Source organism: Apodemus sylvaticus, chromosome 4 (genome assembly GCF_947179515.1).
Source record: "Apodemus sylvaticus chromosome 4, mApoSyl1.1, whole genome shotgun sequence".
NCBI lineage: Eukaryota > Metazoa > Chordata > Mammalia > Rodentia > Muridae > Apodemus > Apodemus sylvaticus.
The window spans coordinates 91,356,035-91,379,747 of NC_067475.1; the positions used below are offsets into that span (position 1 = coordinate 91,356,035).

At 34.0% G+C, this 23,713-nt stretch overlaps 1 protein-coding gene across 3 annotated transcripts in view; it reads right to left on the reverse strand.

Annotated features, from left to right (window-relative positions):
- Positions 1–23,713, reverse strand: part of Fstl5 (follistatin like 5) — a 585,582-nt gene that overhangs the window by 75,158 nt on the left and 486,711 nt on the right. For 2 of the 3 annotated variants that reach the window (XM_052180340.1, XM_052180339.1), the window contains exons 10-11: positions 23,114–23,140; positions 14,013–14,131 (exon numbers count right to left, since the gene is read on the reverse strand). In XM_052180340.1, the coding sequence (XP_052036300.1) occupies positions 14,013–14,131; positions 23,114–23,140 (146 nt within the window). The remainder of the gene's footprint in view (positions 1–14,012; positions 14,132–23,113; positions 23,141–23,713) is intronic. The other variant, XM_052180341.1, reaches the window with a different exon arrangement.

The window sequence follows — 23,713 nt, forward strand, 5'->3', positions numbered from 1 at the left end:
TGTTCATTAAGCCAAGCACCTGCCCTACTCTGATGACACTAGATAGTAGTCTGTGGCCAGCCTATCACCAGCCCTTCTTCCATTTAACTGCTTCTAGAGAACCTGCAAATTTTATAGCATAGAACAAAAATTATGCATACAAAGGAATACCTAGAGAAGTGAAAACTTATTCAAAACGGAGAGAAAAGTTGAATTATTTGCCAGTGTGGGGCATGGCTAGGCAGATAGTTTGAGAGACAAAATAGAGCTTGGTTTATTTTAGGGAAACTCAAAAGGGGCAGGAGGGAAAGAGAAAGGAAACTTGCAGTTCCAGTCTCAAAAGGTGTTAGGTGTAAAGAAACAGATCAAAATTGAACATTAAAATAGTTTCTAAATGTGTGTGTGTTTATTAAGAACAGTTGTATTTAAAATAGCTTAACAATTAGAACTTAAAAAGAGAGTGTAAACTGTAATGTGTATTATGGCCTATAGTAGCACCTATGTGGCATGGGAGAAGTCCTGTAATGTAGACACTAATTTTGGACAATTAATTAAGCAGTCACATGGTTCACTCCAGAGTGTGTCATGGACAGCTATAGGTGGACAGGGAATAAATGTCAAGGTGTTGGAACCAAGAGGCCAGGGTCTGAGATCTTAATTAACTAGGTAGATAGAAGCATTTAAGTTGAAAGCTTGCAAGTTGTTGCATGAGAGTTCCTGGTGCTTGTCAGTGGTTTGGAAAATGTCAGTGGTCTGAGTAGCATTCCCTGTCTTACTTATGTGCTCTGCCTCCAAGAAGATTCCCTGGTATCCAGAATTTTCTCTACTGGCAAAAATTGAAAATAGAGTGGGGAGACTTGGACTCACTGTTAACAATGAGTCACTGACTTCCCCTGTTTCTTAATGCCAAAAATGATATATATCCCTTCATAGAGAAAAGACAAGGGACCTCTGTGTTTCATTATGCTTCCTTTATAGTTGTGGGTAATGAAGGATTTCATGCTTATACACACATTTTGTAAACCAATTAAAAACAACTGAACTAATTTTTATCAAATTCTTTTATTGTAAAGAATTTTCAAGTAAAAACTATCAGGCTGCCAGACTGATGTAGCTCCTCAAGCAAACAATTGGCCAAGAACATTCCATATCTCCAGATGAAGGTCTATACAGACATTAATTGTGCAGATATACACACAATATATTTTTGAGGATTTTGTTTATATTATTATATTATGTATCATTTTATTATATTATTTTATTTTATATTAAAATATATATTTATATTTGTATTTATTTATATTTAATGCATAAGGCTCAATGTATATTGTTTTTAGTAACTGTTCTTACTCTAAGTAGACTTCATATTAAATAAACAACAATTTTTCTCAGCTCTAGAAAACACACTACCCACCATATTAGTCAGTGTGTTTTTGATCTAGAATTGGTCTCTATATTACTAGGTTCTGCATGTGGATATTCTACACACTGTTTCTAAGGAATCTTCTTCCCCAGAGTTCCTCAGAGCCTATGTTTGCATTCCATGGTTTGATAATAACATATCCATCTGTACCCAATGAAAATATTCACCTTTGACACATTTAGTAAATGTGTTAATGAGGCACAGAGTTTGGACAATGAATACATGTTTGTTTTACCGGTGATAGAACATAAATGGGTAAAAGATTTTTCTGTTCGGTACCACATTGTCATTCACAGTCTGAGGAAGCCCAGCTCTACAGCATTAATAACCATAATTGGTTCTGCACTGTTGTCTATTAGACCATCATTAGTTACTAAGTTAAAACTAACCTATAGCTTAAACCATCTGTTTAGAGTCTTCTTTCACTTTGAAAAGAACAGGCTTGAGGGCATGGTATACAGTATCTGGAGTATTTCATTTGGTCCAAACAACTTAGTAACCAAAAGCAAACAAACAAAATTAAATTGAACTCTTGTGTCTAGATTTCTTTGTTTTAAAAATTATATGTGTTGTATTTTCTCTCTCTCTTCCTCTCTCTCTCCTCTCTCTCTCACACACACAACCAATATTACCATAATTAATTTCACTAATGTAAATAAAATATCATTATTCTTGGACTATTGTGTGATATGATGTAAAAAATTTTTGCCAGGTGAATGATTCAATTTATGATAAAAAATGATTAAATATTGATCATTTTAAAACTGCATCAGAATATTTAGTTCTGTTATCATGAAATCTCTTATGATCTTTTACAAATGTGTATATATAAAATTATGTGTAATGTATATAATCTACATGTATATATAATTACATATATAGATATATAGATTAATATATATTATATATAATATATTGTGCATTGTATATAAATATTACATAATATATTATATATAATCAACCTGAGCTATTCATAAATACTCTAGTTATAATGTCTTTTTAAATTCTGCTTTGCACAATAAGTAAAAATTATTTTCAAAGTAGGGTATTAAACAATTTAGAACAAAAGGACATTTTATTTTTCGTCTTTCTTTGTTGTGAATTAAAACTCAGTGATTTGTTTACATTAGGTAAGTATGTACACTGAGCTATAACAAAGCCTCCAAGGATAACAAACTTGTTTTTCCTAAATACAAAGAGAAGCTGAAATAAAAAGCTTTTATCTGTTTTCTAAGTGGGATCATTGCTCATAACACAAGCAATATTCCATTCCACACATCCCAGAAATGGAGTCCAATGAATTTTTCACTTTCTATGAGAGGTTTAATTTATGCCAATATCAGCCAGAAAATTTGCACTTATAACTTACAAGCTACTTTTACCTGAATTGAAGCTACACCAGAATGCTGTCTTATGATAGGATTGTGATTTTCAAATATCAAAAGCACACACTATAAAGCAGAAATCCTTACTTTTAACCTAATAAAAATACTGAGGGCGTTGTGCAGTCAGAAGCCAGGGCTGGAAAAAGGAAGCGCCATTCATGAGGCTAATGACTCCCAGGTGTAACCCTCACCAATACCCTTACATTCATTTTGAAACACTTTTCATAAGCCCTGATTACCTCTTTAGTAAAATGCATATAATAATGTTTTCCATCAAAAAGAGTCATTGTGAGGATTAAAGAAAATCATGTTTGTATTGTTCAAGTAATCAGTACAACTTACCTCTTATTTTCAGATGGAATTTTCTCTGGGGAATGTACTTCATGAAATTACCCTAGTCTACACATTTCACATAAACATTGTTTTCATTTCCCTGAAATGTTTAGAGAAATTTGGCCTCATGGAAGAGTTTCTGCTGCATCTTAAGCATTTCACATACAGAGCACAATGGAACATATTTCTGAAACTCTATCATTGACTATTTTTACTGAACAAATTAGAATATTACTTATTTAGTCATCTGGATTTTTCATAAGATTGAATTCAAATTGTAGCAACTTTACTTAGTGTATGGGTGAAAATCAAAGGAGTAGAATGACTTCAACTGTATCTAAATGAAAAACATATAAAATGTAAATTATATATAAAATAGTTGATTTGATACATAATAAAGTGTTAAATATTAAAATACCTATAAAAGTATAATGAGAATATCGTAGACATTATAAATAAGTCAGCAAATGAGACAGCATTCTGCTCCTCCTAGCTTTTCCTAGAGATCAGAATTCTGGGTTCAGCAATGGCTTACAGGGCTGAGAATCCTAGGGACAGAAATATCATGTAAACTGTACAGGCCTGCATTTGAAGCAATGACAGAGACTAACTCTCCAGTCCAAAGGTCTCAGTTATGCCATATAACTAGAAGAAAGTAGTTAGTAAAATGTGTCAGGCAGAAAACTAATACCAAAACCTTAGTGAGATGCAGCAATTATATTGGTTGTCAATAAAAGTGAATTAGGTGAAAGCTGGAGCTTCTCATTCAATCAACTTGATTAAGAACTAGCATGAGCACTTGGAATTAAAAGGCTCAGTTTAATTTTGCTTCTCAACATAATGAAGTTTTTATCATAATGGAGCAGTAGATTTGTTTTACAAAGTGAACCTAACAAGATGTCTAGTTAAACATGTAAAAGTAAAAAAAAATCTGTTACTACATAATATACACACCTTTTACTGTCATATTCTTAAAAAAATGGAAAGTTGATTATGATCAAACTGTCCAAGAGAAACAGTCAGTCAACCTAGAAATACAGATGCTCCTTTCAAATATCTTCTGTACCTCTGCCATCTGACAAAGAGAGCCCGCTAACTTCAAACACACTGTGTAACCTAATTGTATTTGTTTTACCCTCAATTACCTACTAACTCTCAACACATTTTTAGAAATAAAGAAATCAGTAAGACAATGATGCTTAATCATGTGCCATGATTTTCTTTGATAGGTAGACTTTTGGTTATTCATCAGCATAGTTTTTAAACATATTCCAGATTTGAACTTTAGTGTTTCCTTCAGTTCATGTCTATCTTGGGCTCTTCACTTACTTGATAAATTAGCACTGTAATATTATTTTAAAAGCCTACAGTGGCTTTATCATTATGATCTGAAATATTAGATGTGAAATAGATGAGAGAGAAAATTTTAGTAATTTCTGACAGTTTTAATGACTCCTAGTTAGGTTTAATTTATCTTGACAGATGCATTTTATTTGAGGTTAGTCTGGGCTCATCTTTATAAATCCATAAAAGAAAAGAGATAGAAACTTTTAAGAAAAATAGTTAAATAATTTGAATGACGCAGAGAGCCACCAGCCTCCTACCCCTCTGTGTTCTTCTTTCTTAGTATGGCATTGTGATTTTACTGGCTTCTCCTTTTGGTATATTTAAATGTAGAATAATATTTTCCTTCTAGAGACACTGAATATCTATATCACTCTTCTACATATTATGGGTAAGTTGGAAGTATGAGTAGAGTGCTCTGTCAGTCTATTGACTCATCTGCACATATTCAGCCCATGTAATACCATTTATCCATTGTACTCCCCCAGGCACACAGTGATAGAGGAAGATGGGAGTGGGGTCATGTAGATGGCATTCTTCTATCCTCACATATTGTCCACCTATATTCCTGGGGACAGACTGAGTAATTTCTGAGCCTTCCACTGACTGAAACATTTATTCTGAAGTAACAGATTTATTTCCTCCAGATTATAAATCTATTTGCAGACATAATTACATATATTGCTATTTTTAAACTTGACTGAATTTCACAGAGACATTTGTTCAGCATAAAAATGCTAATAAGGAGCAAAACTGCATATGATTAACCTTCTCTTTCTCCTAGCATCAGTGATGGAACCTAGGAGTTGACACATGTGACACAAGTTCCTTATCACACAATCACACTTCCAGACATAGGACAAGAATTAAAATAATTTTAAATATGTTATGATACTTATTGCTTGATTATTGTTTTAGAAAACTTAAAGTCTATGTAAATTTTAACATAGAGTCTTACTATGTAGCCCTGACTAGCCTGGACTCATAATGTAGACCAGACTTGCCTTAAAGTTGCAACACTCACCCTATGTCTACATTTAAAATACTGGGATTAATTTTATTGTGTGTAGCTTTATTGGGAAAAGATAATAAAAATACATGCAAGTATATTTATTTTATCAATTATCAAACATATACAAATATCTGTTCTATAGAATCACATTTTAAGTTATTTTAAAATGTTACATCTGTAAAATTATATCACTTAATAAGTGCACCAAATATTGCAGATTAAAGAATTAACTATAATGAAAACCACACTGTAGATTTAAGGATTTTTTTAACATGGTCATATAATTTTCCTGTGTTCCTATCATAAATATCATGATTTTCATCCTATAAAATATAGTTTAAAATGAAACTCTCAAGATTTTAAGCCTAACATTTGAAGATGGTCAGGGCCAGGCACAGTTCTTGTGAAATCTCAACCTTGTTTCTAATCACTGACTTGTGATGCCTGTGGTACCATTCCCTGAATCCCATTGGCTGTGTAGCAGTGAGCTGAGACTTAAATAGAACACTGTTCGTTTGGCCCAGTGCCAAATTGTTCCTGCCTCTTACTCTTGAATATCTTCAGGATGGCATATTTTCCTGTTTTGGGAAAGATATTAACTGAGGGAAGTTCATCAGGGTTATATTATTCAGCATACTTCATTATTAACATGTGTACAAGAGCAACTGCCACACTTACTTATACACTTACACACTTATACACAGGCATGTGACTTGTAGCTCATATACATCCCCCTGTTTTGACTTCAAGGCATAATTACTGCAAAACATGATACAACAGGAGTTCTCAGAAAATATCTAAGTTCACTTAAGATGTGCATTAGTGAAAATATAGAGTTGAATTCTCAATTAATTCATAATTAAGAAGCTTATGTTAGATCACAATGAGTAAATGAGGAAATGAGGTACAGCACATAATAGAATATTATTAAGCTCTAAAATTCCTGTGAACCTGGTATTTGTTTGAAAATAGATGGAACTTAACGTTATGTGTAGTAAAATAGTACAAATTCAGACAGAAAGACACATGGCTCCAAATACCTCCGATGTAGTAATAAACAAAGAAAAACAAACTAATGTTACAGTCATGGAGATAAATTGGATCATACTAGAGCATAAAGGGCTTGAGCACCTAGAGGAGGAAAAGGCTGATCTGTAGGGACCTAGTGAAATTAAAAAGAGACAAGACATTCTGGGGTTCTCTTGAAAAACATAGGGATTGTATATTTCAAAATTCTATAAGAATTTACACTGTTTCTACCACAAAATAAAAATATTTCCAAAAACATGTACCTAATCTAATCTAAACATAATATGATGACTACATATATTGAGATGGTATATTGTGCTGAAGGATACATATAATTATATGTTTTATGTACATGTTGAAAATAAATATAAACAAAAATTAAGTTTGGTTTCATCTGAAAGCTCCTTGATGTTCCTTCCATCTGGAAACCCGAGCGTCACCATTTTGAGTAATTGACTAGGCAATAATTTTTGAAAAACAGGACTGAAGCTTATGGGTCTCTAATTGGTATAGAACATACTGTTTTGTACATATGCATACACAAATGACACCAGTATTTACCATAATAATTTTGTTTTCTAAACATTTTAAATAAATATGATGGTATAGCTACACTATGGCCTAGCAAGCTCTGGGAAATATTGACTGAATCATTAACAGGTTGAAAAATCTATAATAACTGCTTTAAAATGAGGCAGTAAAGTTTTCAAAATAAATGAATCAACATTCAAATTCTGAATTCTTCTGTGCAATGTATTAACAGCTTCTTTAGGTAAGATAAGTGATTTTTAGGTTTAGGTAAGATAAGTGATTTTTAGGTTTAGGTAAGATAAGTGATTTTTAGGTTTAGGTAAGATACGTGATTTTTAGGTTTAGCTCATTGTCATTTGAATTCTTTTTTTTAAATATTTTTATTTTCTATATTCTTTGTTTACATTCCAAATGATTTCCCCCTTCCCAGATCCCCTCTCCCCATATGTCCCATAAACCTTCTTCTCTCCACCCATTCTCCAATCACCTCCCTCCTTTTTCTCTGTCTTTATATTCCCCTCCAACGCTAGATCAATTCTTTCCAGGATCAGGACCCTCTCCATACTTCTTCATGGGAGTCATTTATTATGCTATTTGTGCGCTCTGTATTCAGAGCTTCTGGGCTAATTAATATGCACTTATCAGAGATTGCATTCCATGTGTATTCTTTTGTGATTGTGTTACCTCACTTAGGATGATATTTTCCAAATCAAACCATTTGCCTAAAAATCTTGTGAATTCATTGTTTCTAACTGTTCAGTAGTATTCCACTGTGTAAATATACCACATTTTCTGTATCCATTCCTCCTTTGAGGGACATCTGGGTTCTTTCCAGCATCTGACTATTATAAATAAGGCTGCTATGAACATAATGGATGTTGCATGCCGGGGAATCCTTTGAGTATATGCCCAGGTTTTTTTGTATCTTAATTTCAATGTAGAATTTATATTGTGTTCCCCTTGCTCCACATCCTCACCAGCATGTGCTATCAGTTGAGTTTCTGATCTTAGCCATTCTAAAGGATGTAAGATAAAATTGGGGTCATTTTGAATAGCATTTTCCTTATGACTAAAGTTGTTGAACCTTTCTCTCTCTCTCTCTCTCTCTCTCTCTCTCTCTCTCTCTCTTTATTGCATATTTTAAGTGCCTCTTGGCTACTCAAGATTCCTCTGTTGAGAATTATCTATTTAGCTCTGAACGCCTCTCTTACTTGGATTATTTGGTTTGTTGGTGTCTAACTTCTTGAGATTTTTATATATTTTGGATAATAGTTATCTGTTAGATGTAGGGTTGACAAAGATCTTTTGACCATGTCATTTGCCTTACAGAAGGTTTTCAGCTTTATGAGATCCACTTTATCAATTGTTGATATTAGAACCTGAGGTATTGGTGTTCTGTTCAGGAAATTATTTCCTGTATCTATGTGTTCAAAGTTTTTCCCAGCTGGACCTATGGCCCCTACACATTTGCAGCAAATGTGTAGCTTGGTCTTCGTGGGGGTCCCCTAAAGACTGGAGCAGGGGCTGTTATGATCTTTGTTCCCTGTCATTGGATATCCTACCCCAACCTGGACTGCCTGGTTGGGATTCAGTGTGAAAGAAAATGTATCTGTCTCCTGGGAGTAGATGTTGAAAAGTACCCAAGAAGTGGTCCCCTTTCTTTGAAGACAATGGGAGTGGGCAATTGAAGGAGGTGATTAGAGGGGGCAATTGGAGGGGAAAAATGATATAGGGTGCAATTAGAATGGTAAGTGGTTGAGATATTTGTAAGAATGGGACTGGAAGGAAATGTAGGAGTGGGGCATGTGATCAGGATGCAAAAAGAATAAAAAATAAATTATTGAAAAAAGAAAGTATAATGCCTGGAGTATTAAGGATAACATCTTATAGGTAATAATATGATATAAAATAAAACAGGTATCCAAAATTAAAAATACTTTATGAAAAATTACAAAGCATGTAAAGAAATTTGATTTTCATCACTGAGCACTTTTTGTAATATTGATTAATTCAAACATTAATAAAATAAAATTTAAAATGTTAGTTTGCTGAATTATGCTTCCCTTTCATCCAGAATAATTCAAATGGTTTGATAATCTGATATAGTTTTCAGTAATTTACAAAATAATAACAGGTATTGTTAAATTAAAATGATTAGTTGTTAAAACATGCAAACATAAAATATTTAAGAGTGATATTTCAAAACATGTTATATTCCAAGGGAAAAAAAAAACTGTGTTCAATGTGCCATGTGGGACTACACGTGAGTAGAAATAGAATGTTTGTATCAATAATGTTTCAATCACCTAGCATCTGTATCCTTAAGACTCATCTAGTAAAAATTTAAACTTTGGACACACTATTCAGCTCTCAATCATTAAAATAACTTGGCTGGTGTTACAGACAGTTCATTGAAGGGTCCTTAATTTGCTGTCTTCTAGAACCCTGAGGGACCTAAATCACAAAGGCATTACACAGTTTCATCAAGACACTGCTATATGCTATAAAGCCCTTTCCTCCAAAGTTCACCAGACTTTTAACTTTTGTTCAATTGAAACACAGAACAAAAATTGTCTAATAGCTTGAATGTTAAGAAACATCAGAAGATCTTACATCCAGCACTTCAAACAACAAATTCATAAATGTATTTCTTTTGAAATCTAGATACTAATCTGTAGAGGACTATTTAAAAGGTGTTTATATACTCTCCATAAGAGTAGCATGGTGTCACAGAACAAGAAAAGGGACAAAAGCTTAAACTCTCACCACTCCATAGTTTTGCAAATGAAGCTCCTTTGAAAAGTACCCATAGAGACAGCAATGTGCAGCAATGTTCTGATTGTGTTTCCAGAATGCACAACAGTGTGGAATTCAGAGAAATGCTCACTGTTTATGCATATATTCCTGGAAGTAATTTGTCCATACAATATATTAGAGATTATATTTAAACAAGTATTTGGAGTTCCAAAGATTGAAAAGTAATAGTTGGTTTAGAAACACAAGGAAAAGTAAAGGGAAACTGGAATTGTCTGCCTGAGAGTTACTAAGAGCACTGTGGAGAAACCTGCTGGGCTGCTATGCTAACTTGCATCAGTCCTGCACCCAGGTATCATGCTCACTAAAGATCTTTGATTCCTAGGTTCACTTTCTATTCTAATAGAGTGCCAATGTTGATTTCTCAAGGGAAAGTGATTTTCAAATGAAGAAGCTCATAAGCTAAATTGGAAATCTTAGAGATTCATGCCCAGTTTGCTGCAAAAGGCTGTGAGTTCAGTTTTGCTTCTCAGAATGGCTTTAAGTAGGCATTAAATGCAGCAACTGAACTTCTGGCCATTTTTCACAACAGGGAAGCATAGCAAGCCAAGGCCCATTGTTGTGAAAGGTGGTAAAGTAGCTAGCTGGAGTAATATCCTGGTTTTTGAAAGTCCTTGAAATCAAGAAGTGTGAAAAGTAAGAAGTCTGAAAAAAGTTTAAACATTTTCCAAAATTCATTTCATTTGAATCTGAATCCATTATCCTGGAAGAAAAATATATTTACTTGAAAATCATGCCCTCCCTGACAAGAAGAAATTGTGTATACAGCTAGCATAAATATAGCAAGAGTCCTGCCTATCAGAGAAACAAACGAAGGGCAAAAATCAAACAAGGAGATGAAAGAATAGCACAGCTCACTGAACGAGTCCTTGCCAACAACTCTCCCAAAGTAAGAAACCTAATGTAAGCTGACATTGCACCAAAATTGAATTTTTATTTAGAGCAAGAAAACAGCAACTTTTGAAAAATTTGATGGAAGATTCGAAGTGTATCATTTCTTATCTACACTTCTGTGATCCATACTCTGTGTTGGGAACTGAACTGTTACTATCTTAATGTTAAAAATGACTTTGAAAAATATCATATCAATGTTTATTCTTTATTCATGAGGAAAAGTGATTCCAAAAGATTTCTCCCCTAAAGCTTATATCCAAGAGAGTGATCTTCTAAGATCAGATAAGATAGGTTTAATTTCTCTACTCCAAAGAAATCCTTTCAAATATCCAAACAGTATCTCAGATATTTATCATCATAAATTAATAGGCACTTGAGATTGTTTATCTTCTACAACCTTAGAGATAAATTATTCTTTGAAAAGTTTTTTTGACCAACAAAAAACAAAAAGAAAAACACTGTTTTGGTGAAATTGAAAAAATATGGATTAATGTTAAAGTATGGAAGAAATATGATGCATCCCTCTTTAAATTTCCACAAAAGAGAATGACTAGCCAAGGATTCCAGTAAGTACCTTTTTGTTAAATTATTTTATGAGTACTGCTTGAACATGTTGATGTATAGTCCCTCATCATGAATATGCACCTTGTCAGGCACTAAAGGAAACAGAGGTGAAATCTGCCACCTACATACACATGGCTGACCCATGCTATCCAAATTCTTGACAAAATCTTACTACAAATGTAGTGAAGGTGTTTATGGAGGTGACTTCAGTCTGGTGAATAGGTGCTAAAACTCATGTGTCTCAAGAAAGATAAAATTCTATCTCAAGATTGTAACACTGAAATCTAGAGGGAGTTTTCTACCAGCACAAAGATCGATACTCAAGACTCCACATTCACATTGATTTCAGGTTCTAGCCTGAGAAGCTGACCCACAGAAGTGTTAAACGGGCATGCCCACTCTCACCTACATGGTCTACTGTAGGACAGTTTTACTGATATCAAACTTCATGTATTAGCCCTTAGCTTTTAATTCTCAGAATCAATATTTTAACATAAATTTATGTTCAGAAAGACATAGAGAAGATAGATAGAAGAGGGATTGAGGAATTGAGAAAGGCGGTAAAGGAGGGGGAAGGACTGGAGGACATGGGCACAGGGGAAAATTCCTGAATAGAACACCAATAGCTTATGCTCTAAGATCAAGAATTGACAAATGGGACCTCATAAAACTACAAAGTTTCTGTAAGGCAAAGGACACTGTCAAAAGGACAAAACGTCAACCAACAGACTGGGAAAGAATCTTCACCAACCCTAAATCCGAAAGAGGGCTAATATCTAATATATACAAAGAACTCAAGAAAGTAGAACCCAGAGATCTAAATAACCCCATTAAAAAGTGGGGTATGGAGCTAAACAAAGAATTTTCACATGAAGAACTTCGGAGAGCTGAGAAACACCTTAAGAAATGTTCAACATCATTAATCATTAGGGAAATGCAAATCAAAACAACCCTGAGATTTCACCTCACACCAGTCAGAATGGCTAAGGTCAAAAACTCAGGAGACAGCAGGTGTTGGCGAGGATGTGGAGAAAGAGGAACACTCCTCCACTGCTGGTGGGATTGTGAGATGGTGCAACCACTTTGGAAATCAGTCTGGCGGTTCCTCAGAAAACTGGGCATGTCACTTCCTGAGGACCCTGTTATACCACTACTGGCATATATCCAGAGGATTCTTCAGCATGCAATAAGGACACATGCTCCACTATGTTCATAGCAGCCCTATTTGTAGTAGCCAGAAGCTGGAAAGAACCTAGATGACCTTCAACGGAGGAATGGATACAAAAAAATGTGGTATATTTACACAATGGAGTACTATTCAGCCATTAGAAACAATGAATTCATGAAATTCTTAGACAAATGGATGGAGCTGGAGAACATCATACTAAATGAGGCAACCCAGTCTCAAAAGATCAATCATGGTATGCACTCACTGATAAGTGGATATTAGCCTAGAAACTTTGAATACCCAGGACATAATCCACAAATTAAATGATGTCCAAAAAGAATGGAGGAGTGGGCCCTGGTTCTGGAAAGACTCAGTGCAAGAGTATAGGGGAATTCCAGAACAGGGAAGTTGGAAGGGGTAGATGGAAGAATAGGGGGACGGAAGAGGGCTTATGGGACTTGCGGGAAGTGGGGACCCAGAAAAGGGGAAATCATTTGCAATGTAAATAAAAATAAATAAATTAATTAATTAAAAAAAAGGAAAAACAAAAAAAAGGAGGGGGAAGGAGACTGAGAGACAGAGGGAAAGAGAAACAGGAGACAGGGAGAGATAGGAAGGCAGAAACACAGAGATAGAAACAGAAAGACAAATGTCCCTAGTGAACCATTATCATCAGGTATTATACTCCACTATCTGCACATAAAATTACTTAATAATTAAAAATCTGAAGTTGTGGAGGACTGTATCATAGCATGCACACACACACACACACACACACACACACACACACACACACACACATTAGAATAATCAGATTTTCTCTGTTCTAGCAAAGAAAACTTACTTCATGTAGTAAATAATTTTTTTAATTCAATATTTTATGTCCCCCATTTATGACTGTTTCTCTTTCTAGGGCATTGCTTTAATCTGTGAATTGTATTCTTTATACATAAATGACCAGCAGCCCCACTGGTCTCCAATAGGTTGGATAAAGATTTAATATAAAGTTCTAAACCAAGATATTAAATATCTTCTTTAGTAACATGTCATGGCCTTATCAGCTTTAAATAAGGCTATCAGGAAAGTTTGTTCATTATATTTAAAATTTGCTCATTTTGAATGTTTAGTATGTGAATACATTTGTATGGATAAGATAGATAAAATGAGTTAGTATCACATATTCTAAAAATATACATTCCCAAATATTTTTACACCCAGTTTTCTTTTACTGGTAAAGAAATGCTATCCTCATAACCTGGAGATATTTAAAATTAAAAAGCCCAACAAACTCACCAAATAGTATGTTTATTGTTGAACTTTGATGTTATCAAATTTGTTTTAAAACAAAAAGTATAAAAATTTTAAGATGTGTTATTTCTGTTCTCATATATATAAGCTTCATGAAATCAGACAGCATCATAAACTTTGAATTTTCTTACATCACAAATTATACATACTCATAGGCTTAACTGACTTTCCAAAATATGATATTACCTTACTTTCATTAAACTGCAAAGCAACTTTTCAGATACTTGCCTGAAATCCAAGGAGCTTTTCACTGGGCTTAATGTGCCTCTGAAATTCACATTCCGTCGGTTGTATCACTTTGATTCCATCTTCATAAAAAACATAGAACATGTTCCCAATTCCCAGACCTTAAGAGTAAAACACATTTCAAAACTTCAAAACAGAATTATCAGAAACATTTACAACAGCAGCAGAGAAGCCATCATCTCCCTGGCAGGCATACATTTAAGAAGTTGCATAATGCTAATAAAACAAGTGAAAGGGACCCCCCTTGCATGAGACACACAGAGTCTTCCTGAACTGCAGTGATCAGGAAGATCACTCAGAAAATGAAGACATTTTCTGAGTAGTCTTCCTGATCTGGAGTGAAGTTGAACCCTTTGTATAAATCAGTACATGTTTCATTTGTCTTCAAATAAGTACTAATAAACTTTTGACATAGAGAATATTAAAAATCCTTCTCTAATTAATGTGGGTATTAGTTAAGGGGTAAAAGCCACTCATTAAGAATAAAATCCACTGTAGTATTTATCATAGTTCCCTATAATGAAAGAAATTTCACTCATGTAGGATGTCATTGAGTATAAAGACCAAATGTACTATATATTGAAGAATATATAACATTAAACATCCTACATAAAGGTTTTAAATATCCACTTCTAATTCAACAACTTTGAAAGTCTGTTTCTTCAACCTAAAATAATTTTATTAAACTTTTATTTAGAAGTAACTGTTAAACTTTGAAAATGATCATTTTAAATTCTGTCCATTAAAGATCTGAGTGCATTGATATAAATTACCCTCTTTTTTTTAAAATAAATCCATACCAAGAGGTTCAGGAAGCTGAAAGGATACTGTGTGATACATGGGTGAACTTGGAAGAAGTCTAAACTCTGATGCTCTCAACACATCCTACATAACACTTGCCATAGAGAATGTACATTTGCTTGGGTCTTCTGTATCCTTATAAACACGAGTTTAAATGAACTCAAGATGGTAGGCTCCAGAGAGCCAAATAACCCTATTAAAAATGGGGTACAGAGCTAAACAAAGAATTTTCACTTGAAGAATGTCGAATGGCTGAAAAGCACCTTAAGAAATATTCAACATCATTAATCATTAGGGAAATGCAAATCAAATCAACCCTGAGATTTCACCTCACACCATTCAGAATGGCTAAGATTAAAAACTCAGGAGACAGCAGGTGTTGGCAAGGATGTGTAGAAAGAGGTACACTCCTCCACTGCTGGTGGGATTGAAAGTTGGTACAACCACTCTGAAAATCAGTCTGGCAGTTCCTCAGAAAACTGGGCATGACACTTCCGGAGGATCCTGCTATATCACTCCTGGGGATATACCCAGAGGATTCCCCAAGCAGGCAATAAGGACACATGCTCCACTATGTTCATAGCAGCCCTATTTATAATAGCCAGAAGCTGGAAAGAGCCCAGATGTCCCTCAACAGAGGAATGGATACAGAAAATGTGGTATATATACACATTGTGTATATTTACACAATACTACTCAGCAATAAAAAACAATGAATTCATGAAATTTTAGGCAAATGGTTAGAACTGGAAAATATCATTCTAAGTGAGGTAACCCAATCACAAAAGAATACACATGGAATGCTGTCACTGATAAGTGGATATTAATTAGCCTAGAAGCTCTGAACACTCAAGACACAATTAACATATCAAATGATTCCCAAGAAGAAGGAAGGAGAGGGCCCTGATCCTGGAAAGGCTTGATCTAGGATTGTAGGGGAGTATCAGGACAGAGCAATGGGAGGGAGTGATTGGGGAATGGGCAGAGGGAAGAGGGCTTATAGGACTTATCGGGGAAGGGGGAACCGGGAAAGGGGAAAGCATTTGGAATTCAAACAAAAAATATAGGAAAAACAAAGACTGCACACTTGTACAGGTCTCCCAAGTAGAGACAAATTCTGACTTATCCAAAGAAAGTATATATATGTAGTAAGGGCCACACATATTAATGATGTATGCACATGTGACCCAGCGCACCCAGGTTCTCATATACATCCATCCATGGAGACTGTATATCTGTGTATGGATGCTATATACTCCTACATACCCTTCCTGGAAACAAACACACCTGACTAGGAGCTCACATATCTTCACATACCTGTGTCTGGGAGTGTATAAACCCATCTAGACACCTATGTACACAGGCTTATCTGGTCTGGACTCTAACATATTAACTCACATCTGCCCTGGAATCATACACACCAGTTCTGCAAGCCCAATATTCATGCAATCTTTTATCTTTCTGGATTCAGTCTTAGCTTATGTTCAACATATTCAACTCTAAACTTATGGGTTTTCCTTTTCTAGGCAGCCAGTTTCTTTTTTCAATTATATTGCTTGCTTCTAGGATCTGTCCTGCCTGGCATCCATCCCATCTGTGATTACCAAACCCAGACACTATTGATAATGCCATAAAATGCTTGTTGACAGGAGCAAGCACCTGATATAACTATCCCCTGAGAGGCTCTGCCAGAGCCTGACCAATACAGATGCAATGCTGGGAACCCCAAAATAAGAGTTAGGGGATAGACTAAAGGAGCTGAAAGGCTTTGCAAACCCATCGGAAGAACAACCCTATCAACCAACCAGACACCCCAGAGAGTTCCCAGGGACTAAACACCAACCAAAGAGTACACATGGAGGGGCCCATGACCCCAGATGCATATGTAGCAGAGGCTTGCCTTATCAAGCATCAGTGGGAGGAAACACCCTTGGTCCTGTGGAGGATGGAAGCTCCAGCAGAGGGGAATGCTAGGGTGCTGAGATAGGCGTGGGTGGGGGAGCACCCTCATAGAAGCAGGAAGGATGGGGGTAGGGCATAGGTTTGTAAAGGAAAAACCAGAAAGGGGGGTAATGCAAACAAATAAAATAACCAGTTAAAAACATAATTTATTCCATCGATGTATTCAATGTATTGAATTATATTTCAAATGTTCTTTGAAAGCTGAGGGAAGATACTGAATTCTTGATAAATTGAAAGGCCAAGTACTGGTTAATTTTATAAATTGGAATGCCAAATATTGGATAATTTTTTTAAGTTCTCAATTCATCTAAAAACTCTAGAGTAATTCATCTAACTTTTAACAAGAAACATTGACACTGAGTCAATTTGGATAATAATCAGTCTAGTGTCTGGCTTTGCATCCATGGAGGAACAAAATAATTTTGTAATTAATATAAGTATTTGTCTATGGAACATAAGTCATATTTTATCTTATAAATCAGCAGCTACTAAATAAAAGTCATAAGCTGTAGACATGTAGAACTGTATTTCTCTATTTTCATTAGCAGAAGGAAAATATAACTCAAAGAATTAATCTGACTTTTTTGTTTTTATACATAGTATGTTTATATTTGAACTTCATGTAATAGCTCTTTTGGGTTAAAATGATTCTAGATGATTTCAAAAATGAGATGTTAATTATAGTTCCACGGAATGCCAATTAAGAGAGGATATTCCCAAACAGTAATGAAATAACAAAAACTTACATAGTACTCACATTTGTCACAAAAAAAAATCACAAGAAATAATTTACTACTTTTCAGCTTTAAGCTACATGTATAACTGTGTATAGCAGAATATAAATTCCATATAACACACAATAAGGCTTGAAATGTATATTTATATTTGTACCAAAACTTTATTTATATCAGTAAAGCCTAGATGTAAACATTTACTGGATTGATATATGCTATACTTTAATAACTATCAATTTATTGCTATTGGATCCTGTCTGTTGATATTGACATTTATAATCAAACATGACTGACTCATGCTGGGGTGTATATCTAAAGTGTGCAGGCATCTCTGAAGTTAGTATTTTTTGAAATTATTCTTTTAATTGTGAATGAGTAAAAATATTTTGTGAGTTTCTCCTGAAGACTTCCATCAGGAATGGCAACTCATTTGGAACTGACAACCAAATCTCCTAATTTTAATGAAGTATTTCCATCCCTTGACTCTAGATTCTCTCATTACAGTTTTTTAAACTCTGATGTTTGCACAGCATACTCAGTGGGATCCCACTCTGAGTTACTGGACTGTTCAATTTCTGAGTTGAACTGTCCTTTGAAACACCAATTTATCCAAATCACAAATATAAGCTTGCAAGTCTGACTTAACCTTTAAAATATAAATTCACTCCAGTAATTTGATTAATCATAAATATATGCCGGGATGCTAGTTACAGATGAAATATAAATAAATATCATCAATAAGGTTTACATTGTTAAATTTTAATTTTTCAATTGCCCATATTGAATTTAGAGGTCATAGCTATATCACACAGCTATTAGTATTAAATGAGATATGGGGACTCTGATTTAGCAGCATAATTGGCATCCAATAATATTTAAAACTAAGTTGAGAATTCATGATGCTATCTCTCCAGGACAGGATGTGGGTGAGAAGCCAATTCATCACTCTATTCATTTTTTCTTGAAACTAATTTGGTCCCTCATTCTGTGCTAAACTTCTTACTTCCCAATAATATCCAGTTTTATATCATTTTCCCCAAGAATTCATGATCCCACCTAAATTTTAGTTTTGATGTTCTTGTAGAATGTTTTTTACAGTCTGTCATTTCAGACTGACTTTCTGTCCATGTGCATAGTGGAAGAAAATGTCATTCTCATTATCCTACACAAGCAGTGTGTTGCGCTTGAATGCTACAAGCGCGTAGTGTTATCTGAACCATACCAACTGATTCATAAATATTTAAGTAAGCTGATACCTGCTATTAAACCCTTCATAAAAATATTTGAAATTTTAATATACTTTATGTCTGCTAATTACTTTTGGAAACATAATGTTAAAAACAATGATTACTCTGATACCTAAACCATACAAGGACTAAAACAAAAAAGAAAACTTCAGACCATTTTTGCTTATGAATAACGATGCAAAAATACTCAATAAAATTCTTGCAAACTGAATCCAAGAACAAATCAAAACCATCATTCACCATGATCAAGTAGGCTTGAACCCAGGGATTCAAGATTGCCAAAATATCTGAAAATTCATTAACACAATCCACTATATAAACAAATTCAAAGAAGAAAAATCACATGATCATTTTCTTAGATGCAGAAAAAGCACTGACAAAATATAACACCCCTTCATCTTAAAAGTATTCGAGAGATCAGCAATTTAAGGCACATAGCTAAACATATTAAAAACAATTCATAGCAAACCAATGGAGACATAATTGAAGCAATGCCACTAAAATCAGGGACAAGACAAGGATGCCCACTCTCCCCATATCTATTCAATATAGTACTCCAAGTGCTAGCTAGAAAAATAAGACAACAAAAAGAGATCAAAGGGACACAAATTGGCAAAGAAAATATAAAGGTATCACTATGTGCAGAGGATATGATAGCAACATAAGTGACACCCAAAATTCTACAAGAGAACTTCTCCAGTGGATAAACAACTTCAGCAAAGTGGCCGGATATAAAATAAACTCACATAAATCATTTTCCTTCCTTTATACAAATGGTAAACAGTCTGAGAAAGAAATTAGGGAAACAAATCCCTTCACAACAGCCATAAATAATATAAAATATCTTAGGGTATCTCTAACCAAACAAGTGAAAGACCTATATGACAATAACTTCGAGTATCTCAAGAAAGAAATCAAAGATCTCAGAAAATAAAGAGATCTCTCATGCTCATGCATTGGCAGAATTAATACAGTAAAAATGGCCATTCTACAAAAGGCAATCTACAGATTCAATTCCTCATAAAAATCACAACAAAATTCTTCAAAGACATGGCAAGAACAATACTCAAAATGATCTGGAAAGGAAAAAGAAACAGAATAGTGAAAACAATTGTTAACAATAAAAGAATGGCTTGGGAAATCACCATCCCTGACCTCAAGTTTTACTACAGAGCAAAAGTGAAAAAACTGCATGGTATTGATACAGACATAGACATGTTGATCAATGGAATAGAACTGAAGACCCAGAAATAAAACCACAAACTAATGGGCATTTGATCTTTGACAAAGAAGTCAAAAAAATACAACGGAAAAGGGAAGCATCTTCAATAAATGGTGCTGGTCTAACTGGCCGTCTGTATGTAGAAAAATGAAAATATACCCATATTTGTCACCTTGCACAAAACTGAAGTCCAAGTGGATCAATGAACTAAACATAAACCCAGATACGCTGAATCTAATAGAAGAGAAAGAGAGAAAGAGCCTTGAACACTTTGGCATGTGGGGAAAATTTTTATACTGAACTCCAATGACTCATGCTCAAAGTTCAAGAACTAATAAATGGGACCTCATGAAACTGGAAAGCTTCCGTAAGGCAATGATCTGTACTTTAGATAACATGTGGTGTCCTTTCTCTTTTGAATTCTAGGATTCAAAACAGTCTGAGTGCATGCTAACTGCACAAATGTAAAGATGCCCTATGTCTCACGGGCAACTCACACAAGTTAACTTACACATCCTCAGCATTTATTCAAGTACTAATGTGTAAATGCATATTAAGAAACAGTATATATATATGATACATACTGTTGTAAAGGTAAAGTAATCTTTATTCTCAGATTAAAGATTAATTAATTATGCAGCTTTTTAATCACACTGTATTTTATTGAGTGTCCAGTGCTGTAGCAAATTACAAACACCCTAGAATTCCATAAAAGCTTCTGCTATGCTAGTTCCAATAGCCTTTTTGTTTCATTTCCATTTCTCTATGCTGATGGAGACAAACACATGTGTCATGTCTTTCCCAAACCAATCACAAATCTTGTTTTATATAGTGGAAATTAGATTGTGATTTTCTCATTCCTCTGTACTATGTTTTCCTTCTCTACAGAGGTTATAAAAAGACATAGAAAGAATTAGAAGCACTCTTGTAAGTAGAAATTATTTCTAATCTATTCGGACCATTCCAAACACTATGGACTGGAGGACACATGGCTACAGTGTATCCTTGTATATAGCATCTGGAGAGAGAACACTGATAGAATGATTTTATAACCTGTTAACTCTGATATTAATTACAAACAGCATATATGTGATGAATTTTGTTTCTATATGATTTGAGTCACTTCTGAATGTTGGGTGCATATTGAAGTTAATAGAATGAGGAATCTCGTAAGGATCATTTTTCTAGATTAAAATGTCAAATGACATTATAGTTTATTAAAAAACACCCCATAACAACTTAAAATTCTACAATGATTTGGTAATTGAAGATGTCTTACTGCGTTTAAATATTTATGAAATATTTTATTACTTAATACTATCTATATTCAATGGCTATAAATATACCTTTTTATATATATACAGATTATTTTCCAAAATTCTTGACATATTTAGCTAAACATGAATATCAGCATTTTCTGCCTTGACTGGAATATTCATTTGTATATTTTTGTTATAAATTACCCTTACTTGTGTCATGATTTTGCAGCTAGAACTAAGAACAATCATGTTAGTATATGGATATAATGCTTTTATACTATGCTTACCTAAAGTAAGACTTTCTTACATATAAAGCCCTGGATTCAATCCCAAAAATAACAGAAAAAGATGTCTCACTTATTCTTTCATTTTTAGGGTAAAAACTTCTAGAAGTGATGATGTGAAGACTTTTCCAGGCAGTAGTAGCATACAAGAGTGGATTACCTCACTACTAGTGCTTTTGACAGAATGATTTATATTAGAGTTGCATTTTACTGGCTCTAATAATCCAGTTGGTGAATAATTTTGATATTAATATTGCATTATCATTGTGCATTGATTATTATGAATTAATAATGATGACATTTATAAAAGTTAAAACAGATTATTTGATGCACTATAAGTTGATTTGCACATCACAGATTTGAAGAGGGAGTACCCAGCATGTGTGAAGTGCCAGGAGCAGTAGCTAGCTCAGCAAAGAGAGAACAGTTCATTTAATTTTCCCAATAGTTAGCCATTAGACCCAGATCTACGGCTGATGATCTTGTGCACTGGAGATGTTGTGCTCTCCATCACAATGATGGGTTGAAATAAAACTTTTTATGTCTAGATCAATATTTATTTTCTTTGGAGAGGAAATATGGTATAAATAAACATTAAAAACATGTCAGTGCTGATTTCAGCATAATTGAACTATGTGCATTCAAAGGTGAAATATTCAAGTTGAATAGAAGGGGTACACAGTCACAGAAGTGCTTCAATAATTCCTTAATGAAGAAGATCAGAAAGAAGTATTGAAGAGACTAAGGTGAAAGTCAGAATACCTTCTCATTCTTCTCATTGGCAACAGAAGTGAGAAAGCCGTTGTCTATAGCATTTTGGGACTAAGTGAAGGGGACAAAAATTGGGGTCTTAAGTTTTTTTGTATAACTTTTTTTCCAATTCAGACTACTGTTAGAAAGCCAAGAACAGTCTTATGAGTATTAATAAAAGTACTTATAAATATGAAGACTTATACCAAGTGGCAGGACTGTATTTAGGAATGAAACTCTACTTAAGTATCTTTCAACTTAGTAACTCATTTCTATATAAAATAATATTGCAATTTCATAAGACAGTTTGATAATTGTTCTTATTTAGATTAAAACAAGGTTTTCTATGGAAAGTATGGTAATTGTGAATGATTTTACTGTCATGACCTACTTTTAAACATTTAAAACTTCTATAATGGAAGAGTCTGAGTATTATTAATGAATCCAAGTGACATGAAATTATAATTACTATGTTTACATTTACTTTATGTGTGTGGGGGGTAGAGGAGGAGGTATCTATCACAGCATACAGAAGGAGGCCAAAAGTACTCTCTACAGAAGTTCATGTTTTCTTTTAACCACATGGGCCCCAGGGAACAAATTCAGGTTATTTAGTTTGGTTTTTAAGGGCCTGATCTATTATTCTATCCCATGTAATTCATAAATTCTTTAATAGTGCTAGGCTTATATGAAAAAACTGCAATACAATCAAAATATAGAATCATAGTGAAAATAATCCCAATATTGAAGTGAATAATCATCTGCAAATATAGTAAATGTCAAGAAAAACACCAATACAGTATAAAAATCAATTGAATTAGTACCTTCTTCTCTCCATAATATGTTAGCTACTGCAGCATGCCAAAAAAGAAAGAGAAGAGAAAAGCAAATCAGTCAAAGTTAGCTGACTTGTGATATGAATAGCTATTAGCAAGGTTAAAATTGTAGGGTGAAAAAGATAACAAACTGTGTTAGTGATGCCACGTGCCTGCAAAGCTTCTATACCTCAGCAGGAGGTGAGTTTTGAAACAGTCTATTTTTTAGACAAAAGAATTTTGGAATGGCCTAAAAATACTTTTATTTCACTTAAAACAAGAACATTTAGGTTAGGTTATTAGAAACACATTTAGAGGAATCAATGATAGTATAAACCATTGAATTGGTTAACAGTTTAAAGTAAATAAAAACGTTATTTCCCAAGTTTTATAATCGATAATATACTTCCAAAATATGAATTATCTGTAAGGAAGCAGACTTAGGAAAATTTATAGATTCTCAACACAGTTGTATTTATTTTTATGTAACACATACATTCATTATTATAACCAGAAAAAATGACATTATATGTAAACATATTTTGCTAACTTATGGTCATACTGATTATTTGTGAATAATAGGGTTATTAAATACTAAATAGAGACTAA